The sequence below is a fragment of the Pleurodeles waltl genome, chromosome 5, assembly GCF_031143425.1.
Source record: "Pleurodeles waltl isolate 20211129_DDA chromosome 5, aPleWal1.hap1.20221129, whole genome shotgun sequence".
NCBI classification, from domain to species: domain Eukaryota; kingdom Metazoa; phylum Chordata; class Amphibia; order Caudata; family Salamandridae; genus Pleurodeles; species Pleurodeles waltl.
This window is the reverse complement of record NC_090444.1, coordinates 745,062,506-745,089,577: the sequence shown is the minus strand read 5'-3', so window position 1 is coordinate 745,089,577 and position 27,072 is coordinate 745,062,506. Positions and strand designations below refer to the sequence as shown.

General features: G+C 40.7%; 1 protein-coding gene across 1 annotated transcript in view; it reads left to right on the top strand.

Moving 5' to 3' along the window:
* Positions 1-25,076, top strand: part of BCL2L11 (BCL2 like 11) — a 156,070-nt gene extending 130,994 nt beyond the window's left edge. Inside the window, exon 4 of the mRNA XM_069234706.1 lies at positions 14,089-25,076. Coding sequence (XP_069090807.1) covers positions 14,089-14,184 — 96 coding nt within the window. The 3' untranslated portion in view covers positions 14,185-25,076. The remainder of the gene's footprint in view (positions 1-14,088) is intronic.
* The last annotated feature ends 1,996 nt before the right edge of the window (positions 25,077-27,072 follow it).

Here is a 27,072-nt window from a genome sequence, read left to right as displayed (position 1 = left end):
TGATTGAAAATAATTAAGCAACAACTGGTGCCTTCAGAAATAATTGAATAGAAAATTGAAATGAAGTAATACAGGACGGTCAGAAACCAAACACACTGTTCTTCGGAAAGGCATCCACAAAGATGGTAGATTTGATGGAAGATAATAAAGACTACCTAACATTTTAGCTACCTTTTTAAGTATTTCTCACAGTATTACCCTTCCCCTGAAGCTGGTCTTAGAATGATAAGCACTGATAAAGCAAGTGATAACATTTGAAAAACATGGAAAACATTTGAAATGTATTCCTACTGAACATTTAGTGCTCCAGTAGAGCTCACCCAGAACACATAGGAAGTGGATGTCTCCGATTTTGTCACACAATTGGGCCTGTTCTCCTCACAAAAAAAAGAGGGGACATGTAGGCATAGTTTCAATTGGGTCTTGGTGTACGTTGGGTAGGTGAGTAATAATATGAGGATCCATTGGACAACCGGTTGTGTGTACTAAGGGTGGAGTGAACTTATCAGAGAAAGAGAGCGGAGAACGCATGAGGTGATATGAGACACCTGGACTAGTGTCCCTTAAGGTTAGTAAGGTTGGGCCCTTTAACTTTGTAGTGGGGCGGGCAGAAACTGGCGAGGGGAGAGTTAGAAATGTGAAAGGGGAAAGTGAGTATAGAATGTTTTTGGGGAGTGGTGGAGGAGGAGTCTGCTCAGAGACTTCAGCTAGCTTTGTTGTATGTGTTACCAGCCCTCCTCTATCTTGTGCTCTCAAGCTGTCTCTTAGATAGCTTGAGGAACTCTTCATATGACTTACCAGTCCAGTGGCTTAGGGGTGTATTTTAAAGGACTCGTCTCTATCTGTACAGTCCACCAGTAGAATGTGCTGCTGAGTGACCATGCATTTGTCTTGCAGAGTCTCTGTTGCTCCAGTGCAGTGACTGTTTTCTGCATGCTGCTCTTCAGCAACCTCTCATGAATTCTTCTCCAGGAAGGCCTTCCTATATTGTGGCAATGTTACTGCACTACAAAACTGGTGTGGCTCGTTTCACAGTTAATCAGTTTCTTCTAGGCTATCTTATTTGCCCTATCAAATAAAATACCACTTTCTTATTGAGTTAATTTTGCATTGTGGTTGCTTTCCCTTTTGCTTTTGCTTCCTATATTGGCTTATATCTCCAGAAAGGTATCCAAACTTGGCAACCAATTGCACATTCAGGGAGGTGGACTGGAGGTTTTCTCTTCCATGCTTTAATGAAGCTAAAATATTTCCATATCTTAAGAATTTACCATTGGAAATCAGCATTAATGCAGATATCTCTCTCTGGCTTGATGTCCTCTGGCTGTAATTGTTCCCAGTATAATTTTGAAGGTGGAAGCTCATATTTAACTTGTGTGGATGGGGATCTGTGTGTGTGTGTGTGTGTGTGTGTGTGTGACACTTACCACAGGGTAGTTACAGTTAGGTCTTTGTTTCTATAGGAAAGCATTTTATGGTTTGCTAAGAACTTTGACAACCCATTTGAATAATATTCACAAAATTCTCTCCAAAAAAGTCCATCCACCTCCGCTCCTAACTGGAAAGCCTTGGGGTGATCTGTCAAGCGAAGGCCACGAAAAAGGATGGGGTCCCAAAACTCAATCTTTATGCATTTTTTATAGACTTCTTATGGGACACTATAGTGTGAAAACTGCTGAACTGGATTACACCAAATGTATCAGGAAGCCCTGGCACCCCTGCCTCCCCATAGCCCCTGTGGTAGTACAAGTGCCTCCCACACTGCCCACAAAAAAATGAAAAAGGTAAGTTGGGGCAGCGTTGGGTGGGGTCCCCTTGCTACCCATAAAACATAAAGGGCATTGCCTACTGAATTTTCTTTTAAATTTAAAAAAAAAAAAAAAAAAAGACAGCACTGTTTAAGGAATAGTAGAGAAAGTGATATGAGCGGAGAAACTGCTCATTCCATATTCACTGCTTCTCCCTAGGGAGTGGCCCATAATGCTTTGGGTACATAGTTTTATTTTTGGTTCCTGGTGATGCCCCAAAAAGAGGCGTTGACACTTCCAGTCTTTTTTTTTTTTTTTTTTTTACGTGTTCGGGGTGGGGGGCTGCAGGAAGTGCAGCAGCCCTACAGCAGTAGATATAAAGAAAAAATAGTTTCCTGGGTGATTAACACTATTAACCTGCGACAGCTTACTTTTTTTAAATTTTATTTGTATTTAAAGCACTCCTGGCTAGAGCATTATGCTCTTCAGCTGGAGTTATGAGCTCTGTTGTGGTTTGTAGATTGAGATTTATTTAAAGAAAGAATCAAACTTTTTATTTATTTTTAAAACAAAACATTTATTTTTGTGTGATCACTTATTACAAACTACACTGTGAGAATAAATAAAACATGCATTTGATTTCATTTTTGCTGTCTTTTTTTTATTTTTATTTTTACAAAGACAGTAGGCGCGCTTTATATATGTTACTATGTTGTCCCCTTCATAAAGCCAATAGGCCCAAAAACCTGGAGGTCTGCCGTATTTGAAATGGCACTGTTTATATTGTAACATTGCATAGCCAGCCCTACACACCTGTGGGGGGGTTTGTGTGCCAGGCCCTGTGTCCAACCCATTACAAGCCCCAACCCCCCAACCAGAGGTCAGGCCCTGTGGCCAACCCAATACAGTGCATCTGGGCAGGAGAATTACTTTACATACATTAATAAAATATTACTTTATATTAAAGCCTTAGTTCCTCACTGAAAAAAACAAACTGATGTGAAACTGACATAGGAATTGTAATTGTCTTACTTAACATTTTTAAAAACCTTTGAAATCCCCTGAAAAAAACAGAGGAAAGGAAAGTTAAAGTTAGTTGAAACTTATCAGTTAAAATGTACCATTTAAACTAACAAAGCCACTGAAATTCACCAGTTATCGTTATTTCAATTGACTATAACTCATGCCCTGAAGTAACTGTAACTCGCAATCTGGCCTTGCCCTGCTTACGACCTCACATATTAGAACACTCATGACATGTTCTGTGACATAATTAATAATATTGATGATCTCATCATTGATAACAATTCAGCACCTGCGTGCACTCACTGTTGACAAGCAGCACTCTACAAATCCACCTTACTTCAAGTTACATTGCAGTACTGACGGCAACTGAACTGACATCATTGACCACACTGTGCATGGATGGGGAAGCAAGTTAATAGTTGCTTATGGGCATAAGTTATAGTTACTTCAGAGAACTATAACCTGTGAATTTCAGTGGTTTTGTTAGTTTAAAAAAGTGTGTAATAACTGACATTTTTATCTTGCTTTATTGAACATGCCTTTAACTAAACATTTGTTTTTTTCGCTGAATATACATATGTATATAGCCCACTTTTACATAAAACTCCAATGCTAATTTTAATCAATTCATCCTACTTCTGCTCATTTTCACAATCCTACAGTTGCCACATTCTGTCTGATTTTTTCCCTTTCATGTCAATGAGGGCAAATTGCTGGTTTGTAGGTATGAATTTAAAGGAGATCTTATTTTGACCTGCTTATATTTACAAGTGAAGCCAACTACTTCAAAACATACATTACAGCAGTACTGTATTATATGACTTGTTTAGTATACTGCACAAGTGCCAGTGATGTGGGAACATCAGCTGAGAGAAGTTGGTAATTTAGGGCAAGTGATTATCCAGTTTCTTGGGCTCCACAAGCTAAGTAGATACATATTTTCTTGTTTTGCAGACCTCTTGGAAAAAGAGTCAAGAATATTAGGTGGTGTTTTCACACCACTGAATTGTGTTCTATTTTCTCAGTAGCAATCTTTTCATAATGCTTGAGCTATATGCAGATGTACATTCAGACTGAGGTCCTACCATTGCATTGTTTCTTTTTTATTTCTTGCTTTTAACTGTTGGCTTGCGAAGAATTATTATGTACTATACCTATACATAGAATGAATGTTTTGTCAGTTTATTACTTACGATTTGTTGTCTTTCTTGTCAGTCTCATTGGCTAACTTTTTATTCAATGGCTTGATTTCCTTTTTTTCTGGAAGAAATCACATCCATTCAGATCATTCTAGTATCCTATAAGCTACACCTGCAAGGGATGCACAATTCAATATACATACATCAGTGGTCATGATCCAAAAGATCACCTATCCATTAAAGTTCTCCTAGTTTTCCAAATTGCATCAAACCATATTGCATTAAGTTGATATTATTTCTAGAATTGGCAAATCCAAAGCCATCTGGAGATTTTTTCTGTAAAAGCTGTGTCAAAACCTTACCGAATTAACCTGTTTTTAACAGATAGCGCCTTTCACATTCTTTCATGTTGAATATTTTATTTTCTAGTGGGAAAATGTTGGTATTGACGTGTTTTGATTTTGAAAAATGTACCTTGTTACAAGTGTGGATGTACATATAACTTTTTCCAATGACTCGAATGTAATCCTGCACCTTGACAGCCAATAGAATTGATTGCAGATCTGGGAAGTCTATATCTAGTGTAACTTGACAAAATCTACATATTTCTTGCCAATATGACTCCACATTACAAAAAAAAAACATCTGTGGTTTCTGACTAGAGGATAGTGCTAAGCTAAGCTGTGGGTTTTGTTTGGACAGGCTTCCTTATACCTACATTAGGACAAAGGACTGGCAAAGGTCCATTCTAAGCTGATGATGCCATTTACATTAGAGGAATTTCATAGGGTGGTGAAACCCAACAAGCGGAAAAAAGTGTAGGGAAGATAGCCTTCTGACACAGTTTATAAAAAGAAAAAAAATCTAGGCTTGCCTTTTTTTCCTTGTGTTTGTACCTCCCCTGGAGCCAGGGCCAGTTTTAGCACTGGTTGCACCCAGTGCAACAATCTTTATTTGATGACCCCCCCTCACCCGCCACATGTGCTCCTCCTCCGATTCCCTCACTACCACCCTGCAGAAGTGGCCCACATCTCTCCATAGCCCCTCTCTCAAATACATTTTTTTTTTTTGTAAAGCACTAGCAAAGGCTGGCTTTACTAATCCACTCGGCTATCCACATAAAATACAGATCTGTCTTTGCAGTGGGCATATTAAACCTCTGCGCTACTTTGTGGTGAGCCAAAACTGCCTTGAGACAAAACTCCAATCTCTCTGTCTAGCAGGAACACTAATCACAAGGATTATCTTTACATTTTTATTGCTGCCAGAAAGCTGGACCCTCAAGGAACTCTGCATCAGGTCTTTTAAATCGTAAGTTATTGCGAAACACAGCACCCTTCCCCTTTCCAGGTCAGCGCCCAGTGCGGCCACACCGTTCGCACCTCCCTAAAGCCAGCCCAACCTGGAGCATTATTCCTTTACCATGATTTGATTGGATGGCTTGTTTCCTTCTACAGTCTGCATAAGGGAACTATCTTTTCTGTGAGAAGTCCGTGGAAAGCATGTTTTTCTTTCCTCTCTCCATGTGCTGCTTCACCTATTGCATCCCCTTGCCCCTGCACTTTCCGTGTTGCTCCTTTGGCCTCCCTGCTGATCTTTAAAACCACAGCCACGGTTATATATTTGCCAGGTATGTCTAAAGAGCAGCTTTTTTGGCTTTTTTTTATTGTCTGCCTTCCACATGTTGCATGAGAGCCCTAGTCTATGAACACAAGGCATGTTGAAATCAATGCTTATTTTCATCTGTAATATTTCCAGGGTGATCCTTTTCTGAATTCTCCTTGCTTTTACTACCTACCCTGAGTGCTGCAGATTAGTTTTATATCCGCTGTGTTTACGGTGCCGTGGCTGAAGTAGGACTAATTGAAAACAAGTGGAGCGTTTCATAACATCTGATCTGATGTACAATAACTCGTCCGCGTTTCAGGGATTTTGTAACACTGCTTTCAGGTCTTGTGCCAATTTTGTTCAGTCTTTAAACAACCAACCACTTTTAAGGAAGAAAAAAAAAAGTCTGTGAAAAAATGTAATCTTGCTTTATTTGCCTAACACCGAAACGGGGGAAGCATGTTAACGAAAGCACTACAAGGACAGCGTGCTTGTGTAAAAGTACAATTGGTCATTCTGATTTTTGTCCACCTACTTAATTCTTTTAATGTAGGATTACTTTTCCTAATCCCTTGTATAATCCTTCCATTTTATTGTACAGTTTGTGGATTTGTGGGGATGGCTTGTGATGACCCTTATGGGGTGCAGGTTACATAGTTGGCACACAAATTAGTTTGCAAAGCTCTGAAATTGTACATTGAAAGGTAGCAAAATTCCTTGGACAACTCAAGGTAAATGCATTGAGAAATAACTTGGCCTTGGATGGCAGTGTGTATCTGCACTTGCACATTTCTCTGGGAACATTGAGAATCAAAGACTCAAGGGGTGACGTGGGTCGCAATCACTTGAGTTGAAGGAACTCCGTGAAGAGGTAGATTTTAATGCCGTCTCACTTGCTGGAGTAATCAGGAGAGCATTCTTCCAGGGACCGACACTGTAGAGGGTAATGTGGAGTTTGCTTTGTTTTTGAAGTGCTTAACCATACTGTTTCAGAAGTTGAACTTAAGTGTGCCAGTCAAACTGTTATGGGCGCCCATGTGAAGGTCTCTGGATGTGGTTGAAACCTTGAAGTTTAGCTTTCTCTGCAACATAGAATGGAGAATTGTGGGATGAATAGTCCAACTATAAGTTTTATTGGAGACCTTCCTGTGGCCCATACACAGATTGTGAATGCTTGTGGTGCTCTGTTCTCACTGGGTGGTGGGATGGGAAAGTAGTGTAATGGGGTGGGTGGGGGTGTAAGGATCAGTTGAGCTGCAAGTAACCCTAACTGCTCTATGTGAAGTGCAGGTATGTGATGGGTAAAGTGTATGTATAAAGTAGAGGTTTAGGGGTTTTGTAAGGGTGAAAACAGGAGTGTGGATGTGACATTTGATGGCATACTGGCCTTGCCTGTTTGTCTCATCGCTTGGATGGTTGGGGAAAAGGGTTGGGAAACTAAGGGCCTCCGGGTCGTAGTTATAATACCCTAGGGAAGGGTGAGCACTGCCATTGCACTAAATGCCCCTTGACTTTACTCTGCGCCTCTGCATCACCCAACTGCATGGCACTCTGTTGTGCATCACTCTAATCTTCGCCAATTCACTCTGCACCCCTGCTCTCTACTCTGCACAACTCTAATCTACACCACCGCATTGTATGCCACTGATTTCAGTGCGACCTCACTCAATACCACTTTATACACACACACACACAAACCACTCTGCCACTCTAGTGTATGCTACTCAACACAACTCCACATTTACCACTCCAATACACAACACACACTGCTACTCCACTCTACCGCACTCTGTTCTTCGCCATTCCATTCTATGGTACTCCACTCAATTCTCCTCTAGGCCACTAACTTTTAGCCATGCTGAACAATAGCCACGCTGGTGTAAAACATGGCTAAAATACATTGGGAAAGTCAATAGCACTTGTGTAGGTGAAATTATTATCTTTGCCAATGCTTGTTGAATTCCAGACTCGAGGTACAGAGGTAGTGGGTTAAGAAAAACAGGTACATTGTCTACGTGATTAAATTAAAGAAAGTGTGGGAAGCAGAGTTTTGCTTCTTAACTTATCCACAGGACGTCAGCATGTATCCACAAGAAGTCTGTATGGAAGGACCCAGGATAGGAGAGTGTGGAACAAAGTGTTCTTCAGTGAGTAATAAGTCAGTGCGAGAAATGGAGTGAATGTGATGGTGATGGAAATGAGTAGAGTAGCAGAGTCCCAAAGTTGATTGTGGCCATGGAAGGTAGGTTGCAATAATTTAAGAAAAGATCACATTGCTCATCAGACTGATCACGTCGAACGAGAGAGGCCTTAATGACTATAGTGACCTGAAAAGGAAAAATCTGGAGAAAAAAAAGCTGGAGAGATTGCCCTGTTCTGAGTCTATCTATCATAGGAGGAACCTCTGAAGGTGTGAAAACTTCGGAAGGGTCTGATATTCTGTGTCTCATCGTACTTTACAGAAGTGTCGATATTGTTGGCAGGATAGGGTTTCTTTGGATGTAGATAAATGTGTTACAGATAAAAATGGTTAGTGTCTGATTCTTACAGAGAGTATGTGGTTTAGCTCTTATTGCGTTAAATACTGAGCCACTAATTCTAATCTTGAAGTCTTGCCTGTACCTCCCATTGTATGTGCAATCGTGCTCAATCTACAACCTTAGTACTAATGGATAAACTTGCACCATTCACTTCTGCTAGAGTTTTATACCTCTTGTATGAAACCTTTGGCGCTTGGTTCCTGCCGCTTCTCAATCTGGGAATAAAGTTTCAGAACTGTAAACCACATGTTCACTCTTAATTTAGCATATTTTAACGTGTTTCTGACTGAGCAATGTTAGAATCATTTTTTCAAAACATGAATAAACCTTTTCATCTTGGCACATATGCTGTTGTCATAGGCGAATGTTATTTTTTTTTTTACTCTAAGAAAAATTATTCCAAGATGGGCACCACGCCTGCACCTCATCCACCCATACAGGGTGGGGAGGAGAGAACTAAACATTGGCAAAGCCAATTGATTTCATTCTGAGAACTGCTAGCTTTGACAATACTTATTAGCAGAAAGTCAAGTTTCAGGTTTCGTTATCTAATGTACATATTCTGCTAGAGGTGCATTTTATTTTTACTTATTTAAGCTGATTTACTTTAGTCCCGAAACGATGATCGCCCACTAAATTATTTGCTAAAATAGTTTCGTTTGTCGCTTGACCGCTTCAAAACAGTTGAGAAAGGTAATAAAACTCTTAGTTTATTGACATTTTCTGTGGAGGGGGGATGGGGGAAGGTTGAGAGAGAGTGTGTTTGTGGGGGGGGGGGAGGTGTATGACAGCAGGAGAGGAAGGGTAAGTTATAAGCTACAAGAGATTCATTTTTATACCCTCGTGTAGTAGTAATAGTATTTTTGTTGACTATAGTTGGTTGAGATTTTTTTTAATGTTGCAAATCAAATGAATGCAGGGTGACAACGTGGATGTGAGATGCAAGATTAGCAGCCCGGGAGTGAGTGTAAATGTGGGTCGTACGAGGATAGGGTTGAGAAAACTGAACTTCGTAGACGCTGAAAGCGAGTGCAGTGTTGGTTACTGAGTTGTGATCCTGCTTAAACTGTGCTGACTGCAAACGAATGCAGCAGCACTGCGAGTATTTGTTTCTATATGCGTGTGTGTATATAGAGTTATATATAAAGTGTGTGTGTATATATATATATATATATATATATATATATATATATATATAGATATATAGATATATAGATATACACACGGACACAAATATATCTGTGTTTGAGAGAGAGATTCTGAGTTTTGTTTTAATTTCGTCCTGAAATTGGTAGCTTGTAATTTCGAGAAGTGTTTGCAATGGTTAATTTAGGAGCCATTGAGTCATTTGACACACAAAGCTTGTCTGGATCCTTCAGCACCTCCACTCCTCAAAGGTTTCCGCCACACAGCGTTTATTGGCCGTCCCATGTGCCCTATTTGTAATGCTATGCAACTCCTGTATGGTGTGTTAATGTTTTGTCCTGTATTGTATGTCAAAAATCATTCTGCAGGGACGTGAACAAGGTGTTTCGGAATAAACAAAAAAAGCTAAATTGTCTGCAACCAATGCAATTCGAAAATATTTTTTCGAAAATTGAGTAATGTGGTTTGGATGATTAATAGGTGCACCAATATTCTCTCACACAGTAGTCCTATTATGAGTCACTAACCAATGTTAAATCAGTGCTAAGGGAAGTGTAACTGTGCTGTTCTCAAGTAAGCAAAAAATACATTTTTCTCAAGCTAACGATTGGACTCCACTTGTTCAACTATATTTGTTCCAATGAGTGGTGCAAGTTCAATGATACTTCACGCCAAAAGGCAGTTAACACACGTACAACAAACGCAGTGGGTGATTAGCCACTTTCTTGAATCTTATTTAAGGTGGGGCGATGGTACTCTTAAATTTATTCAATTTTACTACATGTTATATGAAAGTTTCCAAAGAAACAAAAACGTGTTCATATGAAGGATTCCTTCTTAACAACGCACAGCAATAAATATTTCATCAATACTGGTTGACCGTCACAATACACTCTTTCAGGGTACACACCACCATAACAAGCAAACCTGATCCTAGCCGATAGGAAGTTGCGTATGTTGGTGGAAGTTCAAGTGTCTCTTTTTAAGGAAGATACTTTAATTTTCTTGGAGCATAAATAATCTATCAGTGAAGCCTAGTACCCTTAACATAATTAAAAAAATTTTTTTTTGCAGCAATCTTGAAATTGTTTTTGCTGCAATCATGACTTACTTCAGTCTTAAGTATATTGTCTGATAGTTTTTAGAATATTTGACAATGTTTGGTGAGGACGCTGTTTAGCTCTTTTGTTTTCCAGTGGTATACACGTTATGAAAAAATATCTCCAAGGCTCCCAGTTTGCATGTTTATGTAATACTGTTGTTCCCCTCGAACACTCCTTAATTAGATCCACTTTGCAGCCTGGTGGAGAGGGTAGAGGATATCCCATTATTTCTGGTCGTGGATAAACGTTTTAATGATGCTGCTATGTGCCTCCTCCTGGGCCACACAACTATCCAGATATTACCCATGTTTTAGGAGTGCCAGTGAGGGGTTTGGTACTCCCTTTCAACACAAGTATGGTAGAATTAAGCTTGATGGCAGTGGATATAAGAGATTATTACAGCTTCCAACCTTTGCCTAGCCTCTGCCACTGGCTCATAGCTTTTCTTTGATTATTGACATGGAAGGAAGTATGAAGGAGGCGTGGTGGCCTACCTATCCCTTCCCGCATCCTGTCTCACTGCATCCATGGATGAAATCTAAGTGAGAGGTGAGGTGTCACGTTGGATTGGAAGGATTTAGGATAGATCCCACTCACTCTTCCTTTCCAGTTCCCACTTAATTGTTCGATCCTTGTTAATGGGAGGAGTAGAGATGCCCAGAGGTTAGGCCCATTACACCCTCCCACCCTTTACAAGTAGTACCATTACCTCCTAATAGTCTGCTTTTTTGATTATTGGTGGGGGGGGGGTCAGCTGGGCTAGTATGGATGTTAGCGTGAATGTGCGACTTCATTGGCCTTAAAACCCTCAACCCATTGAAGAACAAGACAGGAGGATGCCTTAGGCATACAGCACTTTCTTGTGCTGTGTACTCTACCATCTCGTTGATCATTCTACTGTTGGTTAGACAAACCCTGATGTAAAATTGACAGCATAGTGGCAGGGACAGAGAGCAAGGAGGAGGATGGAGAAGGTGCCTGAAAGATAGTAGTCAGACAGGGCTCCAGTGGGAGAGACCGGTCAAGGCACCAGTGAGGAAGGCCAGGCAGATCACCAAAGGGAATAGAAACACATGATGGGTGAAAAAGGGGTTCGTTCAAGACTTGATGTGGATTAGTTGAAGAGGCGCACAGGACTGAGAAAAGGCAAGAATAAGGCCCCCAGTGGATGAGGAAACAAAGACAGTTTATGGATGAGAAAGTTCAACACAGGTGAATATGAGAGGAGCATATGATGAATGAGGTACAAGAAAGATGAGAGAGACTACCAAGGCACAAGAGAGGAGAGCAAGAAGCAAGGCAGATGAGTGATGGGATCTAGACAAGTGGTAAGAGAAAATACAGCTGCGCGGCCAGATGAGGAGGACAATTTATAGTCAATGAAAGGGGTGAGTGGAAGCACACTGGACGAGAGGTGTACGCGATATGATACGGATGAGAGGCAGCATGCCATGCATGAAAAGGGGGAAACAAGGCAAAAGACTTGAGAAGAAGAATCAGGAGGAGGGGGCTAAGGCAGGAGAGTAAAGTGAGAGGGGAGTGCAAGATACACAACAGATGAAAAGTGTGAAGCAACGCACATGATAGATGACCGAGGGGTCTGAGGCACCAAACTGGTAAGAGTGCAACAACACAGAAGATGGATCGGAGGAGAGCAAGGTGATAGACCAATGGGAGAAGGCAAGAGCACTTTGTATTAGAGAAGTCCAATGCACAGACTGATGATAGAGATCACCTCTAGATAAAGTCAGAATGAGAGGAGAGTGACATACAAACTGGATCACGGTGGGGAGTGTGTGGCAGGATAGGAGAGTGGACTAGGGCACAGGGAACAAGATAAATGAATGAAAGGGCCTAAAACACGAGGGTGTAGAGAGGATCAAGCCTTAATATGATTGGGACGGTAGAACCGAACCGTTAGATACTTGAGCAAGACAGAAGACTGACCAGCGAATGAAGAGCTGCAATAGTTTATTTGTGGTGGTGGGCCTCACTGGCACTTATTCTGGGGACCGAGACTCTTTGTCCCTTCTGTGGACATTTCCGGGAGAGACATCTCCATTTGCTCTTCATCCTCAAGGTTGTGGTCCACGAGGCATTTATTTATTTGCACTGCACTGTGGGTGATATGCCAAGTGGGCTCAGGTTCTGATCCAACCTGCAGTTTTAACATTGTTGTAGAAGGGTTGCCTAATGCATATAATTGTTATATAGAAATTTCAAACATTAAAACGATAGCAGCCACAGATTAAGCGTGGGCTCGATCATATGTAATGTACACCCAGCCTCCTTGGTTCATCTGTGAATGTGTGGTTGATAAAGAAGAATCCATATATGGGCCCTTCTCCCCATTGGCATGATGGCGTAAGGGAAGCAGAACAGAAAAGCCTATATAGTTTGTGGAATTTACTGGATAACAAAATGCTATTTTAAGGTCTGTACTTTAACCATTCAGGAGGAAAATATGGGCCTGTCACCCGCTGATGTCTTGAGAGTGCTGATGTTAAAAATATGGTTTTGATATGGTTCATTTACTACTCAGAAGGTTAGCACATACGACCCAAGGAGAAGTGCCCCAGATAAGGCCATTTGGCTTCAGTGGAATCTGAACTACATCCAGTTCATTGCCTGTGAGCACCTGAAACCATTGAAACGTCATACATACCTGTAATCCGGGAACTCGGAGGACCTAGGGCACCAGGTTTATGGTTTACCTTTTGCCATCGATATTGCCCAGTAGAGGAAAACTGAACGAAAGATGTTAATGTTTTGTAAAAATTGCAAATGATCTAAAAATTGAATTTACTGCGTAGTCTTAGTGACACATGGGACAAGAAAGGTCAGCCACCTTCCGTGTAGCAATGCCTTTCAGTCTGTCAGTGTTGAAAATATGAGATTGGTAGGTTACTGAAATCTGCAACAAAAGGACGGGTTCCACAGATCTACATTTTGACAGTTGAGATCCATTGAAAACTCATGCATTTCTGATGTTGTCAGGAGTAGGAGATTAAAGGGAATGAACTTCTCTACTGAAAAAGATTTTTGCGGGATAGCTAGAAAAAGCCCCCATCCCACCCCCCTCACTCTGCAATTGAAAGTTGAAGAAAAGAATATGCTTATTCCCACTCGTTGCCATACAGTGAGGGTGATAGAGGCATGGCTTGCACCAGTCATTTCCTGTGGTTTTACAGATTAAGAAACTTGCGGCCTTTATAGTTTCATGATGGTGACAGATGCATCAATGTTAAGAATGATTGCACCATACCATAACCCCTATGAAGATCTACATATGGTGGACTATTAAGAACAGCGTTTCTTTAGTTACTCTGTATGGACTAGTGTGTGTCTGTTTAATACAAATGACTAACTCAGCTCACATTTACCTTAGATCTTCAGCCTGCGAATAAATATTGATGTAGGTGCTACATAAGTAAATTGCCCTGATGTTGCCAGGGATGTCAAATGTGAAGCGTGCACAAAAAGACAAACAGAGATATGCTTGTATGAAAAACTTGGAGCAAAGTTTTGGGAATTTGCTGCCACAAAGTTCTAATAATATTCAGTAGTGAAAGGGTTAAGCCTGTAGCAAAACCAAAAGAAATGGTTTCAGTATTATGCTTGTGAAATTACATTTTCTCCAGGCATTAGAGGCACTACGAGTCTTTTGCACTTCTTTACCTTCTAATTGCGCGTGGTAAATGCAGTTATATTGTTTGCATAAACGTTTATTTTCTTTACTACGGAGGATTTTATTTGAACGCCTGTTCTTTTGTTGCAGGGATTCTTTGATGGACAGCCAGGAATCGCACACTACCATGTTGTGCTTCTTCACATGCTTCGATATGTTCTTCGCCTGGTTTGGAGGATGCAGTGACTGGTTGCCCCTGCAAAGGGACCTTTTGATATGAACTTCAGTGGAAGCCAGCAGACGAGGAGCGGTCTCGCAGTTATCTATGCAACAGATGGACTTTTTTCAGTCAAGACATGAAAAGGATTGCAGGGATGAGAGACCCCACTCCTCTCAACAGACTTGAACTGGGAATGTCGTCATGAGGCAGTGCAGTCCGTAAGCCATAGTTGATCTCCCGAAACTTGGCTCCACAAATGGTTTTGCAAAAACCTTTTTTATTAATAGAAACCCCTTTACTCTCAGATTTTCAAAAACTGTATTTTATGAAAAATAATGTTTTAACTAAAATTGTAAAAAGATTTTAAAGCATGCGTTTTTTGGGAAAGAGAAAAAAATCACAGAGACAGTGTGTCTCTCGCAGGCTAACCTGAGCCAACTGTTCTGCAAGCTGCCTTTGCTTTTACAGTCAAAATACACAAACTGTCATTGTATTTCACATGACCGAAAGGTCGTGGTACTTGTTGATTTTAATATTCATTACCGGTATTAAGCCTGAGAGGAGCACTGTTATGGATTAAGTCTGCTGGAGTTTTTTCCGCTCTTGGATTGTTACTGACTTCCGATTGTCTTGAATTGTGTTTTATATTACTAAGGATATATTGCATTGAACAAATTCCTCACCTTGTGATCCTTGAAGGATGCTCCTCTGCCGCACTGCGCCTGTGGGGCATACTTCGCTACCTGTCACAATGCTTACAGTGTTGTCCGTGCTAGGGACTGGAATCTTTTGTAAATCCTGCAGCTTTCTTATGTTCTGCTTGCACTGGTACTAGGGAATGCTGCAGTGCACATTGGTTGGATTACATAAAATGCCCCACCAGAGGTGGACATCTTATAGGTTATGCTACGATGAGTACGTGGAGGTCGCAACTATCTTGTCCACATAAACACACCCACAGCACAATCTTATGTGTGGAACGGTTAGAGTAAGTAGTTTTAATTCACTAACATGCACCCTCCAAGTTTCGCTTTCTCAATAATGCAGAGGATCCATGTATCTTCCTTCCGTTCTAAGACTGTGGAATGTGAAATTTGTGGCGAATCCAGGGAAAGTGCCACCTCAAAGAGTTCTCTGGTGTTGCTGATACACGACACAGATCTACATCTCAAACATGAAAGACTCTGCAGACTGCAATCATGTAAAAAAAAGTGTTTTGTAGTTTCTTAGGAAACCTTTTCTGTACATTGGATAAGTTTATATGTATGTGTTTTTGTGTGGGGGAGAGGTTTAGCATTGATCAGGATTGCAGTGTGTAATGTTTCTCTTGTCTTCCATGTGCTTCTTTGCCCAAATCTGAGATTTGGCATTGATGCTCTTGCACTCTTCTTTTGCCATTGTTTACTTTACACTTTTGCATGTATGCACTTTCCCTTGGTGGGCCTGGGTTGCCCCAGCCCTAGGCCTACCAGTATACCCACAGATGAGTAGGTCAGCATTCATTTTCCAGAATTATAATCTCTTAATTACAGATAGGATGGAAAAACAGGTAGACTAAAATGATCATGATTATGCAATACTCAAGATCTTTAATCTAGATGTCTTTTTACCTATTTGTGCCTTCAAGCTATGCCTGGAAGTACCATGGGCAGTTACATTTTTTCTATTGTTGTTTTTCAGTTGACGGCCCTTGAACGTGTGAGTGCCCATCCTTCTAAAAAGCTGTAATCTTTTCACCTTAAAGTGGGTAGACTCTACAGTTTTTTTTTTAACTACACCTCCCACCAGAACAGTACTTCAGACTTAAGTTTGAGATTTATGGAATACTTGTGCTTAGTGTATCACATCCTGGAGTGGAGAGAGATTTAAAATGCGTGACTCATTACTTGAGCATACATACTTTCACTTAAAGATGCACTTCTGCCAAAGAAATACATTTCCACTATGGAACTTTACTGCCCTCCCAGGACCATTTTTAGATCTGACACAAGTGTTACAAATTTACCCCTCACCCCATGCGTAGCTCTTTGATGTACCACTCTGCTCACTATTCAGGGTTTGTATTGCAGCACATAAGGGACTATTTTACATCTCAAAAGTACAGTTCTATTTATCTAGTCATTGAATACTGTCACAATTGCTTTGTATAGAGAAAGCAATCATTATGCTTTCTTTCTTTTTTAGCCTGACATCGTATTTTTGACTGCAAGAGGGCTTCCCAAGCAGGATAAACAAATATTGGCAAAACAATATGTCCAGACATGCACAAATGCATTTTGCCTGCTTTCACACATTAAGGCCAGACTTATTGGCTTAGCCACCACTCGTTCCAACATGTTATGGACTCTGCTAGGAAACGCCCGTCTTTGTAGCAGGTTGCTAAAAACTGAATTCTAGGTACGTGACCAAAGGCAATCAGGACTGCCCCCATTAGTGAGATGAGCATGCTTGCCTTGCTCTTTCCCTCCTCCTTCATCACATACTTTTTTCAGAGAAAAAAACGTATTGGTCATAGAATCTAGATATGGACCACTAGGAAACTAAACAAGCAACCACTTCGTTGGGAAATCTAAACTAGACATCTTGCTAGTTGCTTTGCACATGTAGGCTTCTCTCCCTCCCTGTGTTAGGAAGATTGGGACTAATCTGCTAATGAAATTACAACAGTGTCTTAGCACCATTTAATGTTTTACTCTGCATGTAGACCACTTCCAAGCATTGCGGACTTCATTGAGGGCATAGATGCCATTATGTGTGCTGCACCTTTATTATACCTTTGGTGGTATTCACCTGCTGAAGAAACACCTTATGGTACCCACTGCTTCAGTCGAGTGAGAATAGTTGCACCCATGTCTTCCAAATTGCCTTAGGACAGATATTGTGCCTTAGCAGCATTACCTCTCTCAGTGTTCCTTTTAGGTTGTGATCAAAGGCATTAAGGCACGAAAACAAGTCAGAGCTGTGGTCGACAAGAGTATCTTCATAATTGTACATTTGTTTTTCCAGTTCAAAGCTGAAAATGATTTTGTAGAATCTTGATTAATTGAGAAGTAATATTCATGTACACAAGAAAAAATGAATTCCAGGAGTTTTGATCAAGGAGCTATTGTTTTCAGCAATTGTAGATATGCTTATTTATCAGTTTTGTCAATTTTCCTTTTATGAACTGAGCCAAATATCTCTGTGCATTTTTCCTCTCCTTTCCATCTTTAACTGTTGTATTGTAAGTTTTGTATAAAAATAAGAATTACTGTTTTTTTCAACAATTTATAAAGTTTATAGGCTGTACATAATGTACATTCTTAAATTCTGTAATTAATGCAGTCTACTGTTCTGTGATGCTGTATCTCTTATCGAATTGTCTATTTATTTTCTGCTTATTTAACTATTGGGTTATGTTTATTTTATTGATGATTTTATGATAGATCAGTCCTCAACACTGTGCCACATAAGTGCAGTGTCTTCATCACTGGCATTCTGTTTATTTTTCTGTTATATGACATGGTCCCTTTTAGTTAAATTTGGTTGACGCTTGCTTTTCCGATGAGTTTAGGAATAAATGATGATCCATGAGCAGAAAACAATGCACTGCACTAAGACCAAGCACTGCATAATTTATCTTTGAATTGTCCCTGTGCCTTCATCACCACCTCTGTAAACCTACCTTGCCTCTTTGGTCAAGGCTCATCCGTTTTCTCAGTTAGTCTCCCAGAACTAAGATCAGCTGAGGATGCCCTCTAAGGATTATTATAAAATCGAAACAAAGAAGCACTGAGGCCAGTCTTACAAAATCCCAAATTATATCTCTTGGGAATCATCTTCCAGTGACTTTGTATGGTGCAGTAGTGGAGTTGGTAACTTGAAAACAGTACCTTGACTTCATGCCATTGGCAGATGAATACTCAGGTCATTTTGTTGCTTGCTAAGAAACAATGGTTTCTGGTGTATGAGCATTTTAGCTCGCGTTCCATGCGATAATTGATATAGCTGTTGTTGATCCATGATGTGCCAATTTACATTATAAGTGCACAGGAAGGCACACCTATGCACTGTTAGAGGTATTCGACAACAGTTGTGTAATTCTAATTACTCTATTTTTGTGAATAACACGCTTAATGCTCTTTCACCTACTCATTGGCACTATGTGGGTGTTTGCTTTCCTGGAGAGAGGAAGGAACCAAAAACTGGAGAGGAGTGCACATGCCTGTTCATACCCTTCATCTTCCAACACTACGCAATTACATTTTTTTGGTCAACTACTAGCTTTTTTGTTAATGAAAGTGCTGCTCATGTTTGTGGCACAGTATCATTTGCAACATTTTTTTGGTAGTTTATTTATGGCAAACCCAAGTGCACTTTTGTACCTGCAAATTCATTTAAAATCTTGTTCTTTGTTGGGCAAATTATGACTGTGCCTGGTCTAAGATTAAGGTTCTCCATATTTCTGTTGAGTTAAACAGTTTTTGCCTGAAAATGGGGCATCTAGAATTGATTTGGCTGTTATGTTATTGTGTGATTGCAACCCGTGCACATCATCAAAGGACTTCAACGTGTTCATCCACTGTTTTGTTTCTTGTTTTCCATTGGGCTAATGGAATAAGGACTAGAACAGTGTTGCTTTTTTGACACAGATGCCAGGTTTCCCTTTTTTCAAAGCGTTTTGTCTTTTAAATCCAAAAGGTTTGACTCCACATTGTTACGTTTGTGCCACGATTCAAGTATGCAACTTTTCCCTGGTATTGACCCAAACACCTCTTTCCTCTAATCAACAGAGAATATATAGTTTATTCATGCATGCACTGTTAGGGTACCTGTTGATTCACTTTCCTTAATTTTGTCACACCCAACACTGGGACAATGCTAGCTCTTAAAAGTGAAACAATACGTGACTTATTTGTTGTATACAGGTGTGTGTTGGCCAGCAACTCTAGCCCTGCATGTTTTTCTTGTACCTCTTTTTGAGTATTCCACAGATTAGCGAGGCATTCCTTTGTTGCTTTTGTAGACCGTTCTTTTAAGGCCTACTAGTATAGGACAGCTTCCAATGACCATACATCCCACTTTGTGATGGTTATAGCCTGCTTAAATTTGGCAGCTCTGATTAATGATCACTACAAGGAGAATTAATCATTCAGGTTCTGAACCGGAAAAGCCTCATGTAAAAAGAAGTTGAGAGATTTTGTTCACTTTTTGATATTCCACATTGCTTCACTAGACCTTGTTGATTTTATTTTTTGGTCCTTTGTTAGATCTCTTGTTAAGCGTAAAATTCTGTATTAGTAGGTGCTTCCCTGTCATTCTAAGCATCAAAATACTTGTGTTTCTTGTGAAGTCACAGAAATGTTTGACACATCCAGCAAAAGCCCTACCTAAGAAATATTGAATTGGATAAGCAAGCATTCAGAATACATTTTCATTTTATATAGATGTTGCTACTCGAACCCATCTTGACAGGGTCATTACATTAAATGTCTTCCTTTTATTCAGTAGCGGGGGGGGCAAGATGTTATCAGAGGAAGGCTTTGTGTTAAGCATGTTTTTTTTAGTAAATAATGTTGACTGAACCTCTGATCTGTTATTTTCAGGTCCTGAATTTCCTCACATTCCAGATATCCCCGTCTGGCACGGGTTCACGTAAAGTTGTTGCAAATGGAGGTAGAGGGAAAGGTTATTACTGACATTGTCTCATATCTATGGCATGGGCAAAATTTGCTAAAATTATTTTCACATTCTTTAACATAACGGCAGTTGCTTATTTGATTATCCCCTCTGATAGATAGACGAATCAGCAGCCTCTCAGAGTAGTAACTAGGACATTGCAAAGTATGCCACAAAAAATTACTTTTAACTAGTTGCACACTAGCAGGGTTGCTGTAAGGGAGTCACCAGCAAAGCTAGCTGTTGGAGTTCTCAGCTTGTCAAATGACTACCCAGTTGCTGTGGCAGTCTCACTGTTTTTTAAAGAACTAGTCCTTTTTTTGCGCTCCTGGCAAGCAAGTGAAGAACATAACCAAAATCTGCCAACATTCTTCAGTTTAGAAGCTTCTATTTATTGGTGCATGAAGTGTATTATGCATTTCGCAAATCCCTATGAAAAGCTGATGGGATTCAGTCAACTTTGTCATTGCTAATATAGGTGGCACACAGGAGTACTCGGCAACAAAATATTTTCTTTAATAAAAATGCACATTTGATTATTCATTTTCTCCTTTATAGATATTTGAGTTTGATACTAACACTTGCTGGTGCATCGGGTGAGAGGCATACTTTCAAGACTTACTGGCCCGTAAAGGCTCACCAGACGTCTGCTGCATGCAAGACATCACATGCAGTCTGAACGACAGACCGAGATTTAAGTTTGAAAATGCAGTGTCTAAAGCGCACTCCGAGAAAGCCTTCCTGACCACTGATGCACGTTTCTTATAGTTGCAGAGGAGTCCGACCCCTTTGAAGGCAGGCTGGTATTACCTTTTTACTGGTAGGTTTCCCTCACGTATCATCTAGGAACTTTATATGCATCTCAGCTTCTGCCCATCTCAACACCATGTGGTACAGAACTGTTATAGACTATCATCTATCTATACAAAGGAACATTTATTGGTTCAACCAATATATATACAAAAAAAAAATCATGTGTTTTTCTCTTGCTTTGTTTGGTTGGGAGTCCATTGTCCTGCCTTTGCTGCTCGTATTGGCTTTAGTCTCCTGCACAAGAACCACCCAGTATAGTGAAGTGCACCTTTATTGTGTCTGTGGTGTGGACTGAGAGTCACTGCTTACCTTTGTGCATAAATGCCAAACACTTCTGCTCTTCTTTGTGTTGCTCTTCAGTTTTTTAGTGAGCGGAATTGCAAGATTCGGTCTGGCCCGTTTCGACTTAAAAGGCTGTTTGGAGTGTCTTGCTTTATTGGTAGTGGTAAACTCCATCAATGAAAGGGTATTAGTCCAGCGTTTCCCCCGACTGTGGGTCTGGAGCCGATCACTGGTGGGTCGCTAATGACCTGGTCTATGTGTAAGTACTGTTTCAGATAATTAGCCCTGTTGGCGCACCAGTGCCAAGGTGCTGAATAATGTCTACAAGTCCGTTTTAAAATATATCTTTGCAAGTATTCCCAAGCATAGCTCTGGGGTGAACATTCCGGTGTTAACTAATTGTTTTTGCTTTTTGTTTTTTTAATTTTACACCACAAAGCCATTTCAACAAAAAATGTGCACAAACATACCATTTGTGTTTGACTTTCATACATAAACGGCCAGAACTGCTGACTTTATATCTGGGGAACCATGTTTGAGTCCCTATATTGGTTCAACATCATTTGATTCAGGGGAAATCACTTAACGGCCCGTGCATAGAATAAAATTAATCTGACCTTGTGTAATCTAATCTGGTGCTCGTGTACAGATGCCGCAACGCACTTGGCCAATGTTCATGCTACATAAACCTGCAAAAATATATGGTCCAGTTAAAGGCATAGCACCAAAAAAAGTTTGCCAGCCTCTCTTAGTTGCACTGATAATAATTTTAAAATAAAGTTGCAGCAATAATAACGGTAGAGAAAATGTATTGATCCTGAGATGCCATGTATTTTTGTGGATTGCAGGACAGACTCTGTGCTATAGTTTATGTATATGTGTGTGTGTATATATATATATATTATTCGAAAAATGCACCACTGGGCCTTGTTTTACCAAAAACTTGGAAATGAGGCCTTCCCCTCTGCCCCAATATCCTACTGCAGAAAGAGTTTCTCAAATTTGCTAAAATCATTTGTATCATCACCGATATATTCCATAAGCCTTTTGATTATAGTGAATTGGTGACAGACCAGCACCCCACTCTGAAAAGTGCTCCAGCTCCAGACTCCAGTGCTGCAGTTCACCATCTGCCACTTAATAGGAAGATTAATATCTTGGCCACAGTCAGATAGTGAAGGCTATAGTCAATGTTGTGATGTGTACAAACAACTGCGGTTATTACATTAAAAACACCACAGCCACATGTCAATTAAAGCTAGGCGGTTTGAGAATGTTGTTCTGAAAATTGAGTCTCGCTTCTAAAAAGTTTGTGAATCATTGTTTTAACCAGTTTTATGTTACCAAAGCAATTGGCTAGATTGTCTTTCTGTGGCAACCGTGTTTTTGCTTTATTGGTCAAGGTAAAGGCCTAAGCCGAGGACTACCTTGAATTGTCATTCATTCTTTGTATTCTTTACTGTTCAGAGTGAAGTTCATGCAGATAGTTTGTCTCGTCATTCTGGCTTGCTGCTTGTCTCCAGTCAGATACTCCGGTAGGCAAATTAGATAACAAAGGATGGATTTCTCCAGCCTACTCATGCATGGAACTCGCCCACCACCCCTTTGACTCCTTTTGTCACCAAATTGTCACCGAAGTTTGGGTTTGCCTGGTGTGCTTGGAGTTGTTCCCCCATCTCGAAGATATCATCTTCTTTGGTGTTTGGTTAGGTATCTCTTTTCTTCTTGCTGGACATAAATAAAAACAGCATGCAAATTGGGTCACGTGTATGTTTCATGGGAGATGGCAGTTCTAATCACTTTGTTCTCTTGCCACATTTTATTCCCGTTGTGAGATACCCTCCTCCTTACTTTAATTGCTATGCTAGGCTTCCAAAGTCACCTTTCAATAAGGTATATCTTGACTGTCACTTTAGCAAGGAAAGTCTGTGCATTTTGGACTAGGTTTGCATCCCTGAATATTTAAAAGATTCCTAGTGCTACTAGGAAATTTTTTGGAAGTTATCTTGCCTTTCCAAATCACCAAGGCCATCTGCAAAGATGTCATATGTATTCTGAATAGATAGCACCTTCGATGTCAGAAGCCCCCCACATATGTGTGCATTGCTTGTGTCTGAAGGCACCTTCCTTGCAGCTTGACTACCATTGACTTTTACTTGCAACTGGTTTGTAAGGAAACTGTTGCCCCTTTTGATTGTTTTTTTTCTGATCTTATGGAGTTAGCGGTCTAGCTCTGCACAGGCACCTTCCAGTACATTAATTGTAATCTGAAGTTGTGTAGCATCCATGGCGTTTCAAAAATGTTTCTTGACCAGGAAATGTGCAGGTCAGGGTCTCATGCTATATGTCCATATTTGCACTGGAAGTGACTAACGTATTTCCTTGAAGTCTGCCATTTTCGTAGACACAAACCATTTTGCACACTTCCGGTATGGTGTCCTATGATGCTTGGTTTTGAGAATTTACTCATGTTTTATACTCGCATCTAACATTTAGTCGAAAGTAAGGTGTGCAAGCAGACTCTTCTGGAGAAAATGTGCATTGCATGAGAGTGTTGTGGCTACCGCTTCTCTGCACTCTGGTTTCTCTTACTAGACCCTGTATGGCTTCTTATCCCTTCAGATGTCATTGTAGTTACATGTACACCCTTTTTAAGCGAAAGGAACAATTTTGAACAAATGAACATGAATGTAGCTTACAGATTTAGCAGAAAATTCAGGGACTTGCAAGTGCCCTCGCCCATAAAGCAATGTTACTCTTATAAATTTTACTCTTATAAATTAGCACCTGCCTTTATTTTCATATAGAAGTGTGCAGACTTATTAAAGCCCCTATACTTTCACCCACTTATGTAGACCCTAAACATTTCCCACTTTAGTTTCCACCCAGCTTTGACTAAAAATCTTGACCGCTCACTGAAGCTGTGGGAAGCTGATTTTCATGTTGGTACGCTCTCTACAAAGTGTTTGCTGTGCAATAGAAGGAATACTCTCTTTGGTCCATTAGGAGATCCTAGGGACCTCTGTGCACCCCTAATTATACATTGACTAGCAAGCCTTCTTGAATATAGTCAGTTTTTGGTCCATGTTGAAGCTTAGTTTTCGTTTGAGTTTGTTACACACACTGTATTTGAATATAGAATGTCACAATTTGTTTGGCTGATTTCACGTTGTGCCAAAAGCATTTCTAAACAAAATGAGGTAGTAGTATTTTAAATATATTTAATTGGCAAATCTTTTTCCATGATTTTTGTAGTTGGGTGTTGGAGAGATTATCCTTGCACCTACTTCCAAACCACTGTTTGCTGTAACAGCTTATCTGGTACACGCATATAGCACTGATTGGGATACACATGTGACTGATCATTAACTTTGTTTCTTAGGACCCAGCAAATGTAGCATTTATATTGCAATTTCCCTGTCTTGTGTTTTGCACTGATGACTTTTCGACAGGGCAGTTGCCAGTTTCAATGTGCAATACTTTGAATTAATGTGCCCGTTGCGATTGATACTTTAAGACTAGGGCCATCATTATGAGAGGGTCTGGAATAACATTACTATCCCTGCCCCCAGAATTACTAATCCAGTCAAGATTGGTAATTCCAGAAAGCTTGATGACCATGTTATTCTGAGTTCAATCTTCACTGTCCCTTAAAAATGGGAATTACGTTGAAACTCAATATTTCTGTACTTGATTCCCATGTAATTCCCTATTTTCAGCCACAATTCCACTTGGACGTTTGCCCGGGAGAGAAGCGAGAATGTGGTTTTACTGCATCCTTTGAAATCCGGTTTCAGTCGGTAGCTTCCGTTATTTGCTGAATCTTGTATTTTGGCCAACTCAGAATAAGGACCTATATGTCATCTTGCGCTGGTTTGCTTTCTGCCTCTCTTTTGAGCAAGGTGATGACTCCTCTGAAGGTTTCTTTCGTAAAGGACATATGTTATATATTTTTTTGTAAATTGTTTGGGATGAAAACACACCCATTCTCATTAACATTTAGTGGGTTGAGCTGTTGCTGATCGTCCAATTGGGAGCACTCGTTATTATAAAAATACCCTGGAATGATCGCTCACTCTGTAATGCTGTACATACTTGCAAATCTGTTTTTTAAGACTGTTGTTCATAATGATTTTTTATATGAATAAAAAAATATCAAATTTTAGTTACTGTTCTTTATTTGTGTGATTGTGGCATTTGTGTTAATGATTTAATGATCAGAACACTTTTCTTTGTGCATGGGTGAGGTAGGTACGCAAAATAACCTTCACAAAATAAGTGGTTGACTGTGCAAAGAGAGGATAAAAGGTTTTAAAACACTGCTTTGTAACCCAGCCCACCTTTTTTAATAATAAAAACTGGGTCTAGGGGGGGTTTGTGTGTGTGTGTGTGTGTGTGTGTATATATATAAAAAACTGGGACTAGGGGGGTTTGTGTGTGTGTGTGTGTGTGTGTGTGTGTGTGTATATATATATCTATATTTTTTTTTTGGTGGCATGTGTAGCTGCAGATACACATGCCGTGCATTATCCTGCCATCTAGTGTTGGGCTCGGAGTGTTACAAGTTGTTTTTCTTCGAAGAAGTCTTTTCGAGTCACAAGACCGAGTGACTCCTCCCTTTCGGCTCCATTGCGCATGGGCGTCGACTCCATCTTAGATTGTTTTCTTTCCGCCATCGGGTTCGGACGTGTTCGTCTTCGCTCCGAATTTCGAATTGGGAACGTTAGCTAAATTATCGAAAATTCGACGGTATTGTTATCGTTTGGTACCGGGTTAGTATTAGTGTATCGGCACCGACATCAAGAGCGCTCCGGCGGCCCTTCGGGGCTTCCACTCTTCACCGAGGCCTGGTCGGCCCGACCACACCCGTCATCCCAGACTAATGGACCAGACCCCCTACCGTTTCTGTCCTAAGTGTCATTCGAAGTATCCTTATACAGACCAGCACTGGATCTGTAATCTGTGTTTATCACCTGAACCCAGGGAGGATACTTGCAAAGCTTGCCGAGCGTTCCGATCGAAAAAGACCTTGAGGGATCGACGCGCAAGAAGACTACAAATGGTGTCGAAACTGAAAGAACAGCTCGACGTCAGAGAGGAGGAAAGCATCTCCATCCAGGGGATGGACTCTGATGAATCCGAAAGAGAACGACCCTCGACGGTGCTTCAAACCGTGAGTAAACCTGCCCTGTCAAACTCAGGGTCACACAAAAACATTTAAGGCCATTTGGACGCCACTGCCAGCAGGCCATGGCTCAACCCACCGAATGGAAGGTGACCAAACATCGGCACCGAAAAAGGCCAAAGAATTGCCGAAGACTTCCGACTCAGGTCAAGATTCCAGCACCGAACGATCTCGACACCAAGAGTTCGATTCGCACAAAGCAAGGAAAATATCTTCGGAACCGAAAAAGACTGTAACAGAAACCTCTGTACCAAAAAAAGCGGCTTTGGAGCCGACAAGAAGCTCTTATACAGAAGAGCAAGGACTTTCCAGCCAATTCAAGGAAAGACATCGATTTGAGCAGGAGTTAGGTATGGAGAACCGGACTATACACAAAGGAGGTTACATATCCAGAAAGAGACTGGAAAAATACAAAATTTACCTCCACTCAAATCTAAAAGGAAACTTGCATTTCAGGAGACAGAAATGCAACCTAAGGCAAAAGTGGTTAGAGACAAATCACCACCAAGGTTCTCACCTCAACCGTCCCCACCGCACTCACCACAACTGTCACCAGTGGGAACACCTATAATGCAGTCACCCACACATACTGGGATGACACAGGATGATGCTGATGCATGGGACTTATATGATGCACCAGTATCGGATAACAGTCCAGATTGTTATCCAACAAAGCTGTCACCACCAGAGGACAGTACTGCATATACGCAGGTACTATCCAGGGCAGCTACGTTCCACAACGTAGCAATGCACACAGAGCCAGTGGAGGATGATTTCCTGTTTAACACATTGACATCCACCCACGCTTCCTATCGGAGTCTGCCAATGCTCCAGGGCATGCTCAAGCACGCGAAACAGGTCTTCCAGGAGCCTGTAAAAGGAAGGGCTATCACGCCTAGAGTTGAGAGGAAGTACAAACCTCCCCCAACAGATCCTGTGTTCATAACACAACAACTCACACCTGACTCAGTGGTTG